Here is a 17301-nt window from a genome sequence, read left to right on the forward strand (position 1 = left end):
TCTCCAACTGCCTGCAACAACTGGCATTTCTCTGCCTGCAATGTAGATCTAGCCTGCAATGTAATACTGAGAAAGGCTCTATGGCAGGAGAAAGTAAAAGCAATAAACAGAAGGCCAATCCTATGGCAAAACCCCAGCCCTGCTCACCGCACTGTACAACTTGAACATACTTCAAAACAGCCAGGATGCTTCCCCCACCCTGCAAATCATCATCTCATGGTAAGAAAATATGAGGTGTTTCATATCTCATCTGCCACGTAACCACCGAAAAAACCTTCCTTGCAAAACTCCTTTGCTCCCAGATCCACTGGTGTCATTGACTACAGCTGCTCTCCTGTTCTTTCAGTTTTTCAATGGCATAGGAAAATATAACACATTTATCAGGGAAGGAATAGGGATCTGATGTTCCCCAGCTGTTTACTGCTGAAAGTTTGCACTAGTGCTTTTCCACCTGTGGTTTGCAAAACCCTTGGGAAACACTAAAATCTCCTTTAGGGGCTGTGAAAGACAGCGAAAAATCTCTGCAAATCTCTTGTTATTCAGGCTAAATTCATGATACTATGTTTAACAGCTCTGCTAGGAATTTTTTAGGGAGGCCACAGACTATAATAGCTTGAAAACCCCTCACTGACCCTATACTTCCCAAAATCAGTAAAAATTACACACAAAACATTCTTAGAGTAATCCCTGATGACTGTCCCACTCCATCCTACGCCCACCAACATCAGCTGGTGCAGGAGCAGGCACATGTGATCTAGGGAATTTTGCTATGCTGGCGCAGAGGTAACCCCATCTCCTGTGTCTGCTGTGTGCCTACAGCAATACCTCCTTCCCAAAGCCATGCAAAGAGAGACCTGTGGGCCTCATCTTTCATTCTCTTATCTCATGCAGCTATTCCTTATGCAGACACATTTCTGTATACAAATCCCATTATACTTGACCCTCAGTTCACCCTGTTTCCATTACAACGCTGTAGACTCAACCAGACTTGCTTCAGTGCCAACTCTGTGCTGTCATTCCTTGCGCAGAGTGGTAATAAAGAAATCACTGTTTTAAGCTGACAAAGAACAGATTTCTTACTAAGTAAACACTGATGTTTTGGTAGGGAAATTAAGTTATAAAATTGTGTCTACAAAGGGAGACCATACAGATGGAGTTTGTTAAGAGACAGCAATACAGTCGACAGTGGTTAATTCAATTGCCTGCTACTTATCATATTTTTTTAAAAAAAGGCTTATCCAGCTTTTGTAAATGCAAATGCAGAAGAGCATTTCAAAGAGCCGTTGTCATTGTAGCTGGAGAGTGATGTACACACACACATGGTCTTTCCAGGCCAAAGAGCCCAGCCCTGCACATCCGCCGTGCTGTGTTGGTGTCCAGTAGGTCTGGTGCTCACCAGCCTAGCAGGAGAGGAGGCCTGGGCACAGGCAGCTCATCACCATGCCACCACCCACCAGTGGCTTCTGTCCTTAGGGCTGTACCACGGCCTCACCTCTCCTGGCCACTGCTCTTACCTGCCTCTCTGCCTGCATGGGGTCTCCCATCAATATTAGATACCCCAGACCTTCCTTCAGCTCAGGTTAAAACTGGGCACTATGCTCAGCTGGGTAAAAGTAGCGAGTTCAGTACCTCCAGTCCTCAGCTGACCCTTAAGTTATGCCAGCCTGACCTCAAATGTCACAAATTCCCAAAAGCACCAGGTTGATGCCAAGTCGCTGAAACTGTTTCCCTCCTAAATGCTCCAATGGCAGAGGCACAGCCACTCTTTATGCTCCCCCTTCCAGGGAACTGCAGCTGGGTTTGGGGTGCTGCCTGAAAAACACGGTTTTTTTGCAGCATCAGTGCTGGCAAAGGCCCCCAGACATCCTCCTCACACTAACAGTTCTGGTGCCTCCTGTTTACTAAATCCTGCTTGTGTATTTGTGCTGTAAAATGAGTTCATATTAGTAATTTTTCTTGTGTCGATACAGACTTGGCTATTGACTTCAGACCTCTTACAGCAGTGGATTACTTGCTGATATTCTCATGAAAGACTTCACTTCAGTTATGTTTCTTTAGATGATTTTTCCAAAGTATAAGTCCAGGTTTAATGAAGAGGGACTCTAGAGCTGTGGTGGTTATTTTCAGACAGCATTGCTGTTACTCCAGCATCATCACAGAGGTCCCAGAACTGGTGTCAAACAGGCCAGTTTAGAGAAGTCTAGCAATGTTAGCGTGCAGACAAAATATCCCAGTGTCTGCTTCCTGTGATGACCAAATTTTCAAGGAATTACCAGTGTTTGAGTAATTGATAACCACTCAGGTCAGACTGTGTTGGTGGTGTTGGTTTGAAAAGACTCTCAAGGAGCCAGTGACATTTTCAGTTCTATGGCCTCTAAAATGAGGCCTTTGCTGCTGTTTTACCCTGATCCCATGCTGTACCCTTGGGGATCAAGGTACAGCATGAGAGTTGGTATATTATAGGGATCAGGTCAGGGTGAATAATTCTATTTTCTATAGATCAGCTAGAAGGATTTTGCAGTTGGTTCCCAGGAGAGAAATCATATAGAAGTGATTTCTATTTTTCTCTTTTTCCCTTTTCCTCCAGCCCAACTGATTCTCTGTAAGAAGTATTGCTAGGAACTGATGGACAGTGAAGTATCTACAAAGTTTTATCCAGTACATTTTGAAGCTTCAATAGTTACAACCTGTTTGTATATTGTTTCCAATAGAATTCTCTAAACAGAGAAATAGTCATATGAAACCAGTGTCAGCAGACCCCAAACCACGTCATTCACTTGGCAAAATTGTAGACTTCCAAAGTCAAATACATTTCTAGCCATCTTTGAAAAAGAAATTCTACACAAACACATAACCCAACCACTTTTCAGGCTAGGTCAGAGAAATTCAAACCCTCATCCAGGACATGAGATGACCAGAATGTAATAGGTTAAAATGGAATTGAGCCAGCCTAGATATTTTAGAAGTCGTGTCTTTTAAGGGTTCCAGAGGATCTTTACAGAGGACAAATACACTGGACTTTTGGGCTTTAGTGGATAGCAATGAAAACCACTTCATATTCCTCACCAGAGCATCATCACATGGCCTTACCTAGTGAGTCGGAGGGAAAGGCATTCTCCCACCAGCACCACTTCCTCCATGTCCTGGGATTGTCTGCTCAAGGCTTGGCAAGGTCTTGACCTCTCTTGGTATGCAAGAGCTAAACCTGGTATGACTCCAGACTTCTCTTAACCGTGTCTGGTTTGAATCCTGTCAGTGCCTGGATGAGTGTTACCACAAGAATAAGAATCTCTTCAAAGAGTTGTTTGTTTGTTTGTTTAAGAGACAGCTTCTGCCAAATGTGAAGAAGGTAGGAGCTCTGTGAGCTGTAACTTCTTTCCCTTCAAGTCCTGATGTACTGCTGGAGCTTAGGATTCTGTCAACCTGGTTTCTTCCTTGCTTGATCTCTGCAGAGCAGGTTTTGCATTTCTGGTGAATTATGTGACAATTTCTGATAAGGATGGATGGTGAGCAGAGACTTGGGTTTGATTTCTGTGCAGATGTCACATTGTTTCCGGTATCTCACTCTGGTGCAGCATATTGGATGAGTGACCTTTCCCAGGGTGACTCAGTGAGTAAAGGACACAAACTGAGAGACAGATTCCTTAAGGTGCCTGGTGCTGAAGAGCTGCAGACTGTGCTCCCTGCCAAAGTCTTGCACTGGATGCAGTGGTTTCCTATCCCTTTGTTTGGTTTTTGACTACCTTGCCAAACTGGACTTTTTCCAGGATCTGGTTTCTGTGATTGACTTCATTACTTTGTGTTTCATAAACCCAACCCTTCCAGCTCCGTGTTCATTGGTGCTTTTCTCCCAGGCAGGGCAAATCTGTGGTTCACACATTCACCAGCAAAATTACTGTGATCTGTGAACTTCCAGTGCAGTAAAGATTTGTGTGTGCACATGGGGTGTGTGTGGTGTCTTCCTTACTTAGCAATGTAAGGTCTCAGTCTGGTCTCCTCCTCCTGTTACCATCCTCACTGGGTGAAAGCTGGGCTGAAAGTAATCTCCTGGCCTACCGTGCACCATGGTCTGCACTCCCCAGTCACATTTGAGATTCAGTTGAAAGAGCCAGTGGTGTGCAAGAGGAAATCTTTAATTAAAATGAAATTGTAGACTTTTAGAAGCTGTTCTTGAAGGCTGAAGGTAGAAGGTGGATGTGGTGCAGCCCAGCAACCTGGCATCTTGGAAGGTGTTACAAGAGCTTGACAAATATGTCTGTAAAAATCCATGTGTATGATAGCACAGGCTGCATTTGTTATTAATTTTTGACTTGTCAAACTTTTGTCTTCCTTCACTGAACAAGAGAATGAGACCTTTCATGTGGAATTTTTGTAATTAAAAGTTTATCTCCTACCGATAGGTCCTTATAACTTCTTGCACTTGCTCTGTCTCTCAGATACTCTATGACTGACCTTAGAATATGGCCTGTCCATTCTTGTACCTTTTCTTCACTGGCTAGGAACTCTTGTAGTAGGCATGAATGGTTGCATTAATCCTTATGGTTTTCATGAGTACCAAATTGTACTGCATGATGGGTAAGAGCAATTATATTGCCATTGGATTATGAGCTGCTTTCCTGTACTGTGATGTGACATGCGCAAATAGAATTGTGAATATTGGCAATTTGAACCCAGATAGTTGAATTTCCTTGGTTACTACTAATTGTTTAGATTATTTAAACCATATAATACTTTTTTTAAATCCACATTATTTTTCACCTGTTACATCCTTTGCTTATTTAAACAAATGAAGCAGCTGATACAATTAAAAAAAACCCCAAGCATACAAAATGCAGGATCGTAAGTTCTATTTTAAAACTAAACTGCAAGATAGGAGAATTTCTTATCAAAATCTTGTTTATAGCCTTTTCTACAATGAAAGTATGTAAGAGCTTTTACCCCACTGAAATCAACTTGAGCTGCAAGTGATACTTGATGGTGCAAAAAGATGACTGATGGGACTTTCAAAAGCTTCTACCACATGGAAAACCTCACAACTGGGATTTCAGCATAGCTTTGGTTGCCAGGCTTGGTTTGTTTGCCACTGAGTTGTCTAAAATGAGTAAAGAAATCCACTGCACCTGAGCAGTTCTTATTTCTCATTTCCAGACCACAGTACAATGGCTCTGTGTTTGCCTTTTCCAAAACCAGAGAGAAATGTTTAAATAACATTTTGTGCTGAATTATTAAAACTGATGCAAATGTTTTCATTAAAATTTGAGTATGTTTAATACCCCTTCTCTTGAATTTTAAATAAAACCAATACTTGGTGACTTAATTGCCCAGCAATATATATTTTTTAGATTTTTTGCCTTATATTAATAAAATGAGTGTATTTACATAGTTCCAACCTAAGCACATCTCATTTTACTGCCTAATTGCCTCATTTAAAGGGCACACACCTTTTGGCTTGCCTGAGACTTTACGTCATGCTACATGCTGAATCCCATAGTGAACTTTATCCTATGCAAAAGATAAATCATGTTCTCTCTCCTTCTTGATAAATGTTCCAAAAAATCCTCCACCGCTCTCTGATAATTTTAAACTGTCCTCATTACATTGAGGTTGTGTTCAGACTACCTAGATGACCATGTCAGACAGATTTGGGCTGCTGTTGTGGAATGCAGTGGCTGTAACCTGTGAGTTGAGCACCCATGCAGCCATCTCTCCTTGGCTCTGCATAGTTTGAGCGTGCACAAACAGGGCTGGGGGTCTCATCCTTCTCAGCACTCAAATGCCACATACCCTGGTTTGTGGTGAGATGCAGGAAGGGAGATTTTTGAGGCTGTGGAGTGATGAAGATCCTCCTGCTTCTGCCCCTGGATCAGCAGTACAGGAGGCACCAGAACTGTCGGTATCTTCAGAATAACACTCTCCTCAGGACAGCATGTGACCATTCATTAAAGTTTTTCTGAAGTCAGCAGACCTAAACAGGCATTTCTAATTAAGCATACACTTACACATTTTCCTGAATAGGAAAAGGCTTAAAAACAGTTCTTTAGCCCAGAGCACTTTCTGTGTGACCTTCTGCATTATCAACTCATCTCTTAGATGATACTTTTCAAGAAGATGCTTTTCAAGTATCTTCTACAAATCCTCTCCTTCTTGCTAGTCCTGATTAGATTGATCTTCCTTTAATTTACTGATTTGATGACTGAATGCATTAATTCCTCCACCTCCCTATCATTCTACACTCTGCTTTCTGTCATCTACAATGCAGTTTTCTCTTGTAAAATATCATACTTCACTTGAGTGAGAATGAAAGACAGCCTATGAAATCAAGTGTTTTATCTCACAGTAAAGACAAATAGTCTTCAAGAATGTGCATGTAAGAACATCACCCTAATGCAGCTGTAAGGTTGAAACTTTCCTATTTTTAATGTATTAACCACACTCTGGTAGACTTTACCACTCTACCAGTGTACTTTGGGATGTGTGGTTACTCTGTGGGATCTTAAGAGGCTTTCAGATGAAGCATTCAATCAGCAGGTACCATGTCCAGCAGCTGGTTTGCAAATCAAAAGCCATGTAAGTAGCTCCATAACCAAGCTAGGAAAGTCTCTTTTGAAGGGGCAAGAGAAGGAATAAGACAGATTCTTCTCAAGGATGCTTTCACAGGATCAAAAGGAAAATATCTCAAAGGCCCTTACTGGATTTAAGAACCCACATTTATTTCTCTGAGAGTCTTAAACTCAAAAAGCTGAATGTGACTGCATTTTACACAGCCCCAACATATTTTTTCAACTTACCTGACTGTACCCAGGTGCTTTTATAAGTGACTCTGGCTCACGTGTGCAGAGTAGAGAGAGGTATAAGAGAGAGATAAAATGAGCTGTGCAGGAAGAAATACCCCTACTGTGAGGAGGCTCCACCTGTGCAAAAGAAACACTGGCACACAACTGCAGCCAGAGAAAGGGCAGGAGGCGAGGGTGGAGCCTAATTCTCACATTTAATCTAACAGCATGTGCTCAGCAGCAGGGAAACCATGGTACAGGTCTTTCTGCTGCTCAGGGGGTGAAAAAGGACAGCTCCTACCATGCTCTAAGGCACTCCCCCCTCTGACAAGTATCTGCTTAAAAAAATCATCAAAAGGCTCACATTCTCCTGGTTCACTATCAGCTACCACGATCAATTATATCAAAACCCAACCCCACATACACCAATAAAGTGAGAGAAGGGAATGCACTAAACTTGCTCTTGAAGTGGAGCCTAGCCAACTGATATCATCTAAACCTTGAATGTGTTTTTTCCACAGCACATCCTCCCATGAGATTTGCCATGTGCATGCTTCTACAACAGAGAGGAGATGGGGCAGAAAACATCCCCATTGATCCTGTGGGAGCTGCATGGCTTGGGCATGCACACTGGGCTCCAAGTATGCACAAGCCACCTTATTAACATGTCTGTGTTTCTTAACTCCACTCCAGCCACTTCATTAATTTTTAGGTACTTAAATCCTTTACTGGAGATGGCTTTAGTGTCCTGATTTTCAGCAGAGGCTGGAGCAGTTTGACCTTAAATAGTATCCAGCTTGTTTGAAAAACCCATTGAGCCTTTGTATTACCAGCACTTGACAAGCCAGCCTAAGAGTCAACACTATTTTGAAACCCACTACACCCACTTTCAAATGCTATTAGCCAGACCCAGTACACTGGGATTTATGATCTGAAATAACACAGGCACTTTTAAAAGTTTGACCCTTGAGAAATGATCTAAATTTTAGCTGTTAGCTGTCTATTTAATATCAATGGTAAAACATAAAAGAACAGGAATCAAGAGTCTCCAAGGCAGAAAATTGTGTAAAATCACAAATTCTCAAAATGGTCTGGCACACAGAAGAAAAACATACTTATGTGGTTTAGTGTCAGAGCCAGGGCTCTAGAAAGCCCGCTAAAACACACACACTCCTATGGGAGTGATGTGCAGAGCAGAGATTTGCCAGAGGAACAGCACCCAGTTCTGCAGTCTCTTTGGTTTGTGCAGATGTGTCTGCAAGGTGTCAGCTGCACACAGAGTATCCAGATCACAGTTCTGCCAAATAGGGTCCTTTTCATATTGGTATTTTTGTTTTAACTTTTCCCCCAGCCATCTGGGTGGTCTAAGAATCAGACCCAAAATACCTACCCCTCGAACCACATGTTCTAATCCCAGCAGAATTGACTCAGTCCTTTATCCATCCAGGGTAAATTGACTTCCCTGCTCTTTGCTGCGTGGGGGGAACTTTTGGATGAGATTTGAAAATTTCCGCTCTGTATGGACATTAAAAATCCTGCATTTTCCTTCCAGCCAACATCACAAGCCAGCATTCCTGCCATTAGTTTTTATCTCTCAGCACCCTGTGTAATTTGCTCCCCATGGCCACTGGTAGCTGGGAATCCAGATTAACCAGCACCTGAAAAGTGATGTGCCGCAGGCTTCATTCCACAAGCCAATGAGATGGATGCGTTTTGTCTATTTATCTTCTCACACACTGGAAGGATTTCAGAGAAACACAGTAAAAATGAGGAGGCTGAGTGGATTGATATTTGACTATATGCTGCAGGCTGCAGCCTGGCCAGTTCATTAGAGCAGGGAGGAGGATATGACAACATGCAGCAAATATCTGGAGGGACATGTTACACAAGGAGGTGCACTAGCAGCAGGAGGGTGAAATTCAGGGAGAGAAAAAAAGGAGGGTGGACCAGAAAGATGAACTGCATGGAGAGTTTTAAATACTGAGAAAGGATTTGTTACAGGACAGAGTAAAAGTTCAACCCAGAGATACAAAACCAGGAGATACCAGGGGGAACCCACAGACCCCTGTGCAGTACAAGAGAAAGTGCTATAGAGGAGCAGAACACTGCAACAAGTGTCAGCATCTCTTGTCTTTATGACTGCAAGAAGCTGGTGAGAGGTGAAATACCATCTAGAGAGGTGACTTATTTAGGATTAAGTAAAAGAAGAGGCCAGGAAGGGCAGTGCTCCCCATTTATCTGAGAGAAAACTTGAGAAACAAATTCAGAACACTGGAGTTTAAAAGGGCAGGAAGTTGGCACTGAACATTTATCCATTTTCAGAGATGCTGAAAGCAGTGGAGAATGGGCAATCCTATTGAGATAGCTTCTGAAAGACACACGCCCTCTATTTAGAAACTCTTTAAAAAGCAGCAGGAAAAGAAAGTTCAAATAATTTTTTTTCCTAAAGTGCAAGCTTAACAGCGGATAAGGTGGAAGCATGAAGTCACTTTTAATCTACTATAAAGTGAGGTAAGCAAAGGGATTATCACTTAAGTCTCGCTGACATGAAGCTCTTCGAATGACATTTAAAAGCAATGGTGGATTACAGAGTGACATCATATTAAATGAACACATGCCAGAGGTTTACATAAAAGACCTCAAAGATCATGCTTTTGTTCTCAGTAGTAAAACCTCTTAGCCATTTTTAAACTTTTGGTGGTGATTAGGCTAAATTAGAGGTGCAGTTTTTCACAGCACGAGCAACTTGGTGGCTCGCTCCATCTGAGCTCAGCCAGACCCCTCACTCCAGCCCGATGTCACAGCATTCAGCAACTGGAGATCCAGCCCACATGTTTCCAAGCCCAATCTGCATTTCATTGCATAGTTTAGTGAGTCTGAAACCACTCCCCTTCAGGTCCCTCAGGACTTCAGGTTTCAGTTATTCGAAGTACTCTGAAGGCTATTTAACTAAACACACATGACAAAACTATCCTAAATTTAAAGAACAGCACAGATGTGTAAATCTGTCTCATAATGGAATATGCTTGAACATATTTAAAAAGATTCAAAAGAGAAAGCTGTGAGGGTTTGTATTTCGTTGTTTTGGTTTGGGTTTTGTTTGTTTATTTGTCTGTTTGCATTTTGGTTTGTTTTTTTTTGCAAAATAGTTTATGAGATAGGAAAAGCCTATAGAAACATACTAGCCCTGATCAGTGTTTTTAATTATGCCTTCCCCATTCTCCAAAGACCTGATCAGCCTGTCCTCCCACTGAGGCCAGATGTTAGGCATGCACCTTCTCAGTTTCTGCACAGGCAGGTAGTGCCGTGTACCTCTTCCCTGGTGCCTGAAAATGGCTACAAGACCAATCTTGGAAGCCAAAGGAGTATTTTTTTTTTAGCTCTCAAGATATCAAAAGGGTGAGTATTACTCTGACAACATTTTAGAGATGAGGAAAATAAAGCACAGATAGAATTAAAGTATTTTTTCCAGCTCCCAGAACATGACAGTAGAAGCCTAGTATTTCATCTGTGGTCTCCCAGAGATGGAGATCAAGTGACCATCAAGTATTAATCTTGGAACTGACGGTCCCCCAAATCACCTCCAGTAGGTTACCAAAGAGCCACCTCAAAGCAACAGACTACTGCTAATTACAGATCAGGGAGAGGTTTGAACCAGCCTTCTGGAGGGGACCAGCCCCTGCAAACCATCGAGAACTTACACATTCTGATTTTCTTAAATAAATAAAAGAAGCATGTGGGAAAAAAGGGGACAGAATAAATTGGATGTGGGAGCCCCCAAACCTGTTTCCCAAATGAGCAATGTATCTATTTGGTGAAAGTCGTAAAACTTTGCAAAACACATGAGAAGGCCTCTCTGAGCAGCTGTTTGCTTTGACTCCGGAGGGAGCTCGCTCTGTCTCCTAAGCAGCACAGTACCATCAATCATGACCTGCCAAAGATTTTCTACTCCAGTAGCAAAGTAAATATGAAAACACAGAGGTTTTATTGGTATGAACATTCTGTGGCTCAGCCAAGAGGCATCCCTGCTGCAGGAACGACCATCACCAGCGGTCCCATCCTGAGCCTTGTGACGGGGTCCCAGCTGCAGCCCCGGGGGAGCGGTGCCCCACGGAGGGTAACCAAAGGCGCTCTGCACACGCCTGATGGCGCACAAAGGCAGCTGCAAACTCCTCCGTGGAGTCAGGAATTCCCCTGGATGGAAGGGATGGCAGAGAGGACTCAGCAGGGAATGGGGGGCACCATCAGGTGAGCCCTGGCAAGGTTCAGCTGAAGCGTGGTCAGGGCCACAGGGCAGTCGGAAAATTTCACCGTGAAACTCTGACACCCCTTCAATGCGTGTATTGGAAGCAAGACTTTTCAAAGGATTCCAGTCTGGCAAAACTGATGGGACTTTATGTGTGTTTTTCTAGAATGGGAACAGCAAAAGGCACATCTGTGACAATAACAAATTCCAACTCTGAAGCAAGAGACACTGGTGTTTCTAAAAGCAGTTATAAGATGATGATGATTATTTTTTGTATGGCTAAACAACATATTTTCCCTTAACCCCACTTGGCCTCCCTTGGCTGAATCTCACAAAAAACAACAATTCCTCAGACTAGAACAGATATTAAACATGGAAAATCTTGGGTTTGACATTAAATTTGGCATATTTGTAAACACTTGAGACATAATCTTTTTATGATGAAAAGTTTAACAGTCAACACCTCTGCCTGTGAATCACCCTGCCTAAACAGCTCAGAAACATTTTAACTGGTCCTGAAAAAGTATTCTGTAATTTTTAACACAGTAAAAAGGAAACAAACTTCAACAGGGAGGGGTAACAAGATCAGATAAAGAAAAAAAGTGTAGGCTGGATATCAGGAAAAATCTGTAATAATATATTAAGATTTCATGGAAATGGAGGAATATCCTTGATTAAATGAGATAAAATCCCTACCAGAGGGAAAATAAGGGCAACTCCACATTATCATGGAGATGGAGTCATGTCTATGTTTAGGTCTTTGGGACAATGCAGTCCTAATGAAAACTGTGGAATTTGTGATTATAAGCTCAGGGTTTGGGGTTTTTTTTAAACTATTTTTATGTGTGGACAGAAGAGCAACAACAATATTTTGTTAATAAATAATGTCAGAACTGCATCCTAGAACACCACCAGGATGTTGGTAGAAAAACAAGGCTGCTTTTGTTTTTTACAGTGCATAATGCCTGATGGGTTTTAACCACAGTTTAGGAGCTACTGTTAAAAAGCTTCTTGCTGGGTCAAGCCTAGGCATGCTGTTTACTAGGGTTAGCCCTGAAGGCTCTTGCATTGGCAGGAACTTTTAAGCTGAGCTAAGGAGTTTTTAGTTATTTTTGTTGTGATTTAAAAAATAATAACAATAAAAAACAGGTAAGCGCATAATCACCTCCCATATCTGCCAGCAACTTTTCTCTGGAGTCAAGGGCTTGGTCTTGCAAAGCTGATGCTGCCCTCTTAGCTTAAAGCAGAGACCAGGCCCCAGTAGATTAGGTTTTTGTGAAGAAGTTCACTAAAATACAAAATACCCCTTTTGTTAGAAAAGGACCTGTACTAACTTAGGAAGTGAATTTTTCTGGTTCAGCTTTGAGCCTGCACACACCTGGCTGATGATTTTCGCTCAAATAGTGCTGACCTACAACCAGCAGCAAAGAGTGAAATTCTGAGAAATCAATAAAAGCTGCATGCAGAAAATGCATGTAAGACCCACCACTGCTCTTCCACAGAGCCTGGGCCATCCTGTGCTCTGGAAGAGAGGATCACAGGGAAAAAGAGTACATGGCTCTGTAATCTGATTCTATACCTCCAGAATAATGCAGAATCGCCAATTTTTTTTTTGTCTTTTCTTAGCCTTTGAGTATTGTAGTATTACTTACTGTTAAATGAATGTTATGTTGTGGAAATGTTGGCTCATACAATTTTTATGCACCAATACTATTTATTTTATTCATTCTGTTCTAGTTCTAATTCCTGAAATAGATTTTTATCCCATATTCAGTTTCACTCCATTCTGCATTGCATCCTTTATGGTGTCCACTGGACTCCAATCCTGCCTCTCTCTCTATCCTCCATATTACCACAGGCACACAGTCATTGCAATCCAGGACAATCATCTGAATGAGATACTTCATTTTTCTAGACAAGCCAAGCAAGCACCAAAATTCTTTCAAGTTGTTGTTAATGCCAAGAAAAGAAGTCCAAATATTAAAGATGTCCAAAAAATTCACCACCAAATAAGTAAAACCAACAGTGGTTGTACAGAAAAGTGGGTTGTCCTAATGACTGAAGAAACACCAAAACAATCTCTAAAAGTAGAATTCAAGAAAACCCCAGCATAATCTGCTTCTGGACATATGTAATAAATCCTCAGTGGTTTAGAAGAAGACTCAAGTCCTGAAAATTATTTTGTCATGCTGCTTAACAAGAAAATCACTGAGACACAAGGAATGACAACACTGAGGAGAAACACAGCAAGTCTTTCAGGCCCGTCTTGGCACGGGGGGCATTTTTAACTCAGGTTCTTCACATTCCCATCTGTGTTCCAAAGAAAAGGGTCCCACAGGTGGTTCTGCTCAAAAGAGCCTTGCAGATGAGTTCTCTCCAGTTGAGATAAAATAACGAACATTCTCATTAGGCCAAATGCAAACAGTGATGAAGGGGAATGCGCTGCCAGGTCACACCAAACAATCAGGAAACAAACCTTTGACATAATACAGCAGGCAGATAATAAGACCCCATAGTTAGCAACAAATGAGACTGCACTTAATTTGCCATGCAACATTCCCATAATTAGATAAATTTGGTACTGTCAAGACAGTAGACAGGTAGAATATAGACTTGATGAATTGGGGGCTCTATGTCAGGCACCCATCACATTAATCATAAAGCCAAAACTCAGTGACGCAATTTTTCTTCCAAACATTTGCCATAATTTTCTAGAGTGAGAATATGCATATGCCCTTGGGGTTTTTTTACGGGTTGTTTACTCTTGAAACAAGAAGGATTGATTTCTGCCCCATCAGGACGGAGTACAAACTTCTAGAAGCTCATCTGTGCCCACAGAGTATTGAACAAGGCTGCCGGGAATGCTGTAATTCAGTTTGATTTCACTGGACAACAGCCCAAATGGGCTGGTGGCATAAATTGTTCACTGTATTGGATAAGAGCCATGCCATCACCGAGTATGTTCTAGCCCAGGTCTACCACCATGTCTGGATGAATTCACTCTGGACATCCTCCAGTGAGGAGGGTGAGTGCTACGTTGTGACCTCCAGAGCGGAGACTGGAGGAGAGAGAAGAAAGACAAAAGAAATGTAGAATAAAAAACAAGAAGAGTAAAGGGCAAGACATGATTTTAAGACGTTGGCAGAAAAAATCTGAAGAAGAAAAATTACTGAGACCACAGCTGCAGAGAATTCTCCCAATGTGGTTGTGCCATAGCACAGGATACTTCTTGACAAATAGCCAAATGCAAGTTGCATTCCCCTGACCCTATAAAATTGTCACAGCCAAGAAGCACTTGGCTGCTCAGCTTTGGAGTCTCTCTGGCCACAAAGGCACTTTTCAGTGCAGTGCCCAGGTAGCTTCAAAGAGGAGTATGTTTTCTCTTTAAGAGCTGCAACCAAGTTTTCTGTCCCGTACATCGCAAGTTAGTTTTGCGAGCGGAGCTGCTGGGAAGGAGACAAATCCCAAAGAAGAAATGCAACAGATATTTGCCAACAACTCTACCCAAATACTAAACAGGACATGCTTGGTCCACTGATAGACAAATGTAACTGCTAACACTGTAACTGTAGATTATTAATATTGGAGCAGATGAACTGAAACGTGATCTGCCAGAGCTGTACACTTGGCCAAGGCTGATCAGCTGGACAATGCCAATATGAAAAAAATACTGGGGTTACTGGGCATATGATTCATAGGTATGAATCAGTGTCAGGCTCTCAGTTGCATTTTGTAGAAGACCTTGCCTCATGACCCCACCACAGAAACTGCTGCGGAGCCCCACGGTATATGCAGTGCCCCCAAACCTCCTCATGAAGATTGAAGGGGAGCACCAAGCAGGGGACACAAATAACCTGTGACAAACATCAGAACATCCTCCAGCCTCTCTTCTAACCATTGTTAGAATATCTCCCTCTGTTTTGAATATCCCCCTCTTCCCTATGTGCTTTATTAACCAGAGCTCCAGCTTATCAACAATCTCCCAGCAAGTTATTATTCTTTTTTTTTACAATTTTTGTATGAAAGGCCAGAACTATTTCACGCAGCCTCCCTAACCCCCCCACTCCCCCCTCAGTTCCCACGTTAGCAACCTGCTTTGTCATTTCCCCTTTGCACACAGCATGGAAGAAGCTGCTCTGCCCCTTTAAACATACAGTCAAATTGACTGTCAGCCTAAAAGACAATGACTTGTCTTCTGGTAGGATCCAGGGGAATGCCCTATCGTTTATTTCTCTGCAGTATTTTGGAAGAAGAATAAAGCTATGGTAGCTGTGGGGCTCCACAGATCTGGCTGCTGCTGTCTGCATTACTTGCTTCCCAGGGTCTGTTCCCCTGCTTACACCTTTCCAGAAGCAGCACAGCTCCACAAACAGCCCCTGCAAATCTGGGTGAGCACAGCCCCTGGCCAGACAGTGAGGCTGCAACAGGACTCCAGGGGATCAAATGGGAGCTTTTTAAGTGACGAGCCCTAGCTGCTCTTTCCTTGTTCTTGCAAAATGATTCTGGCCCTTAGTGGTTCCCCTACACCGAGTGCTCTGGGACCTGTCCCTCAGCTAATGTCTGAGCCCTGTGCTACAGCTGCATGTTGAAGGATTTTGGGATAGCCGTGGGACCACCAACCCCATTGCACTGCTCCTCACCTCTCATGGGAAAGGTGCATGTCAGGGACTGGAAGAAACACTTCCAGCCTCACCATCACTAGAACCTCTGCTCACATTCCTGCTGGCTTCCATTTTCCTTGCCCTGATCAAACCTTACAGGAGGTGAAAACAGATCTCTCTGTAAATATCTCCTTCAAGACATCAAGAATTTCTGAGCTGTCATATCCTGGATGAGGAGATTAACCACGAGCCCTCCTCTTAGGGTGTAGCCCCTGAACAGTCTCTGTGCTCACTGCCCATCAGCTGCCTTAGAGAGAAGAGGCTTTCATGAGAAGGTCACCACCAAAACCCAGAGTCCTACTCCTCCAGGGTGGACATGGACACCCCCATGAGTACCTGATTTATTATTGCTTTTAGAAAATGCTACTAGCCCATTCGGGCTGTTGTCCAGTGAAATCAAACTGAATTACGGCACTCCTGGCAGCCTTTTGCCACCATCCCCACAACTGGCAGGCAGGGAGGAATGGTACACAAGGTCTCCAAAGAGAGGGAGCAGTGCTGGGTCTTTGCCAAGATGGTGACAGAAATGACCCAGGCAAGGCAAGATGTGAGAAATATGGTGGGTGCAAAAACACAAGTCAAGCCGGTACCCGGGACCTGAGCTGGATAATGACAAAGAAGCCCTATACCCCCATCCTGCTGCTATAGGGCACTTCTACTGGATTAACAGAGCTGTAAAGCCCCCCTGCCAGGCAGGTCAGTATTGTCACTGGATAGGGACAATGAGGTGGAGGGTGGCCAGTAGGGCCAGCTTGCCAGAAGGGCAGTGAGTCCCAGGGACTTTTAACAGTGGGTTCGGAATATTGCAGGTGGCTGACATTTTAGCAAGGCACGGGAGTGGAGATGTAAGACTTACCCGTGGATAGCATGGATAGAGTGAGGTTCGTAATGGTATCGTCCTTCCTGGTGGCGCATGTCAATTGGCAAAGGAGCGTGGAAGGCCGGAAAAATGTGCTGCGGCACTGTTATGGGGAATAGAAGAAAAAAAAAGGGACTTCAAAAACTTTTCCTTCCCTTTTAAAACAATTTCAAAGGCACTAAATCTCCATGAATTTCAGAGCAAGAGCAGTGCAAGACAAGGGGTCTTCATGATATCAGCGCTATCATACACCAGAGAAGTGGAATGAATAAATAATCAAAGTCATGCGGAAAAATCCTACATCTTCGACATAAAAGATCTCCAACAGGGTTTTTGACAAAGACAAGCAGCTAAGCGCTCTTTGAACTTGAGGAGATTATAGCAAGCACCAAGGAAAACTAGACTTGCAACGCAAATCAGACTCAACAGAGCCTGGTGGGATCCAGACCCGCATCGTCCCTCAAGCCTGGAGTGGCAGCAAACGCTGTTGCTGAAGGTCTGTACACACAAGTTGGAAATATTTACCTAAAAATATAACAGCAAGAGCAGTGCTAAAGCAGAGTGTCTAGGCAGTCAGAAGACGCTCAGAAGTGCCTACTGCCAGGTTCTGAGAGAGGAGCTCAAATTGCTCTCACTTGTAATCACTTGAGGCCCTATTTTTTATTCATTTGAGAAGCTTGTTTCATCTTTGATGGAAAGATAAAGTGGTCTCAAAAGGCAGTGAACACCTACATTGACTTATTAAATCTACAGGTTTTAATA

At 42.9% G+C, this 17301-nt stretch overlaps 1 protein-coding gene across 1 annotated transcript in view; it reads right to left on the reverse strand.

Annotated features, from left to right (window-relative positions):
- Nucleotides 1-17301, reverse strand: part of GLI2 (GLI family zinc finger 2) — a 187113-nt gene that overhangs the window by 49831 nt on the left and 119981 nt on the right. Inside the window, exon 3 of the mRNA XM_002190573.6 lies at nucleotides 16537-16642. Within this exon, the coding sequence (XP_002190609.5) occupies nucleotides 16537-16642 (106 nt within the window). The remainder of the gene's footprint in view (nucleotides 1-16536; nucleotides 16643-17301) is intronic.

Source organism: Taeniopygia guttata, chromosome 7, assembly GCF_048771995.1.
Source record: "Taeniopygia guttata chromosome 7, bTaeGut7.mat, whole genome shotgun sequence".
Classification (NCBI taxonomy): Eukaryota; Metazoa; Chordata; class Aves; order Passeriformes; family Estrildidae; genus Taeniopygia; species Taeniopygia guttata.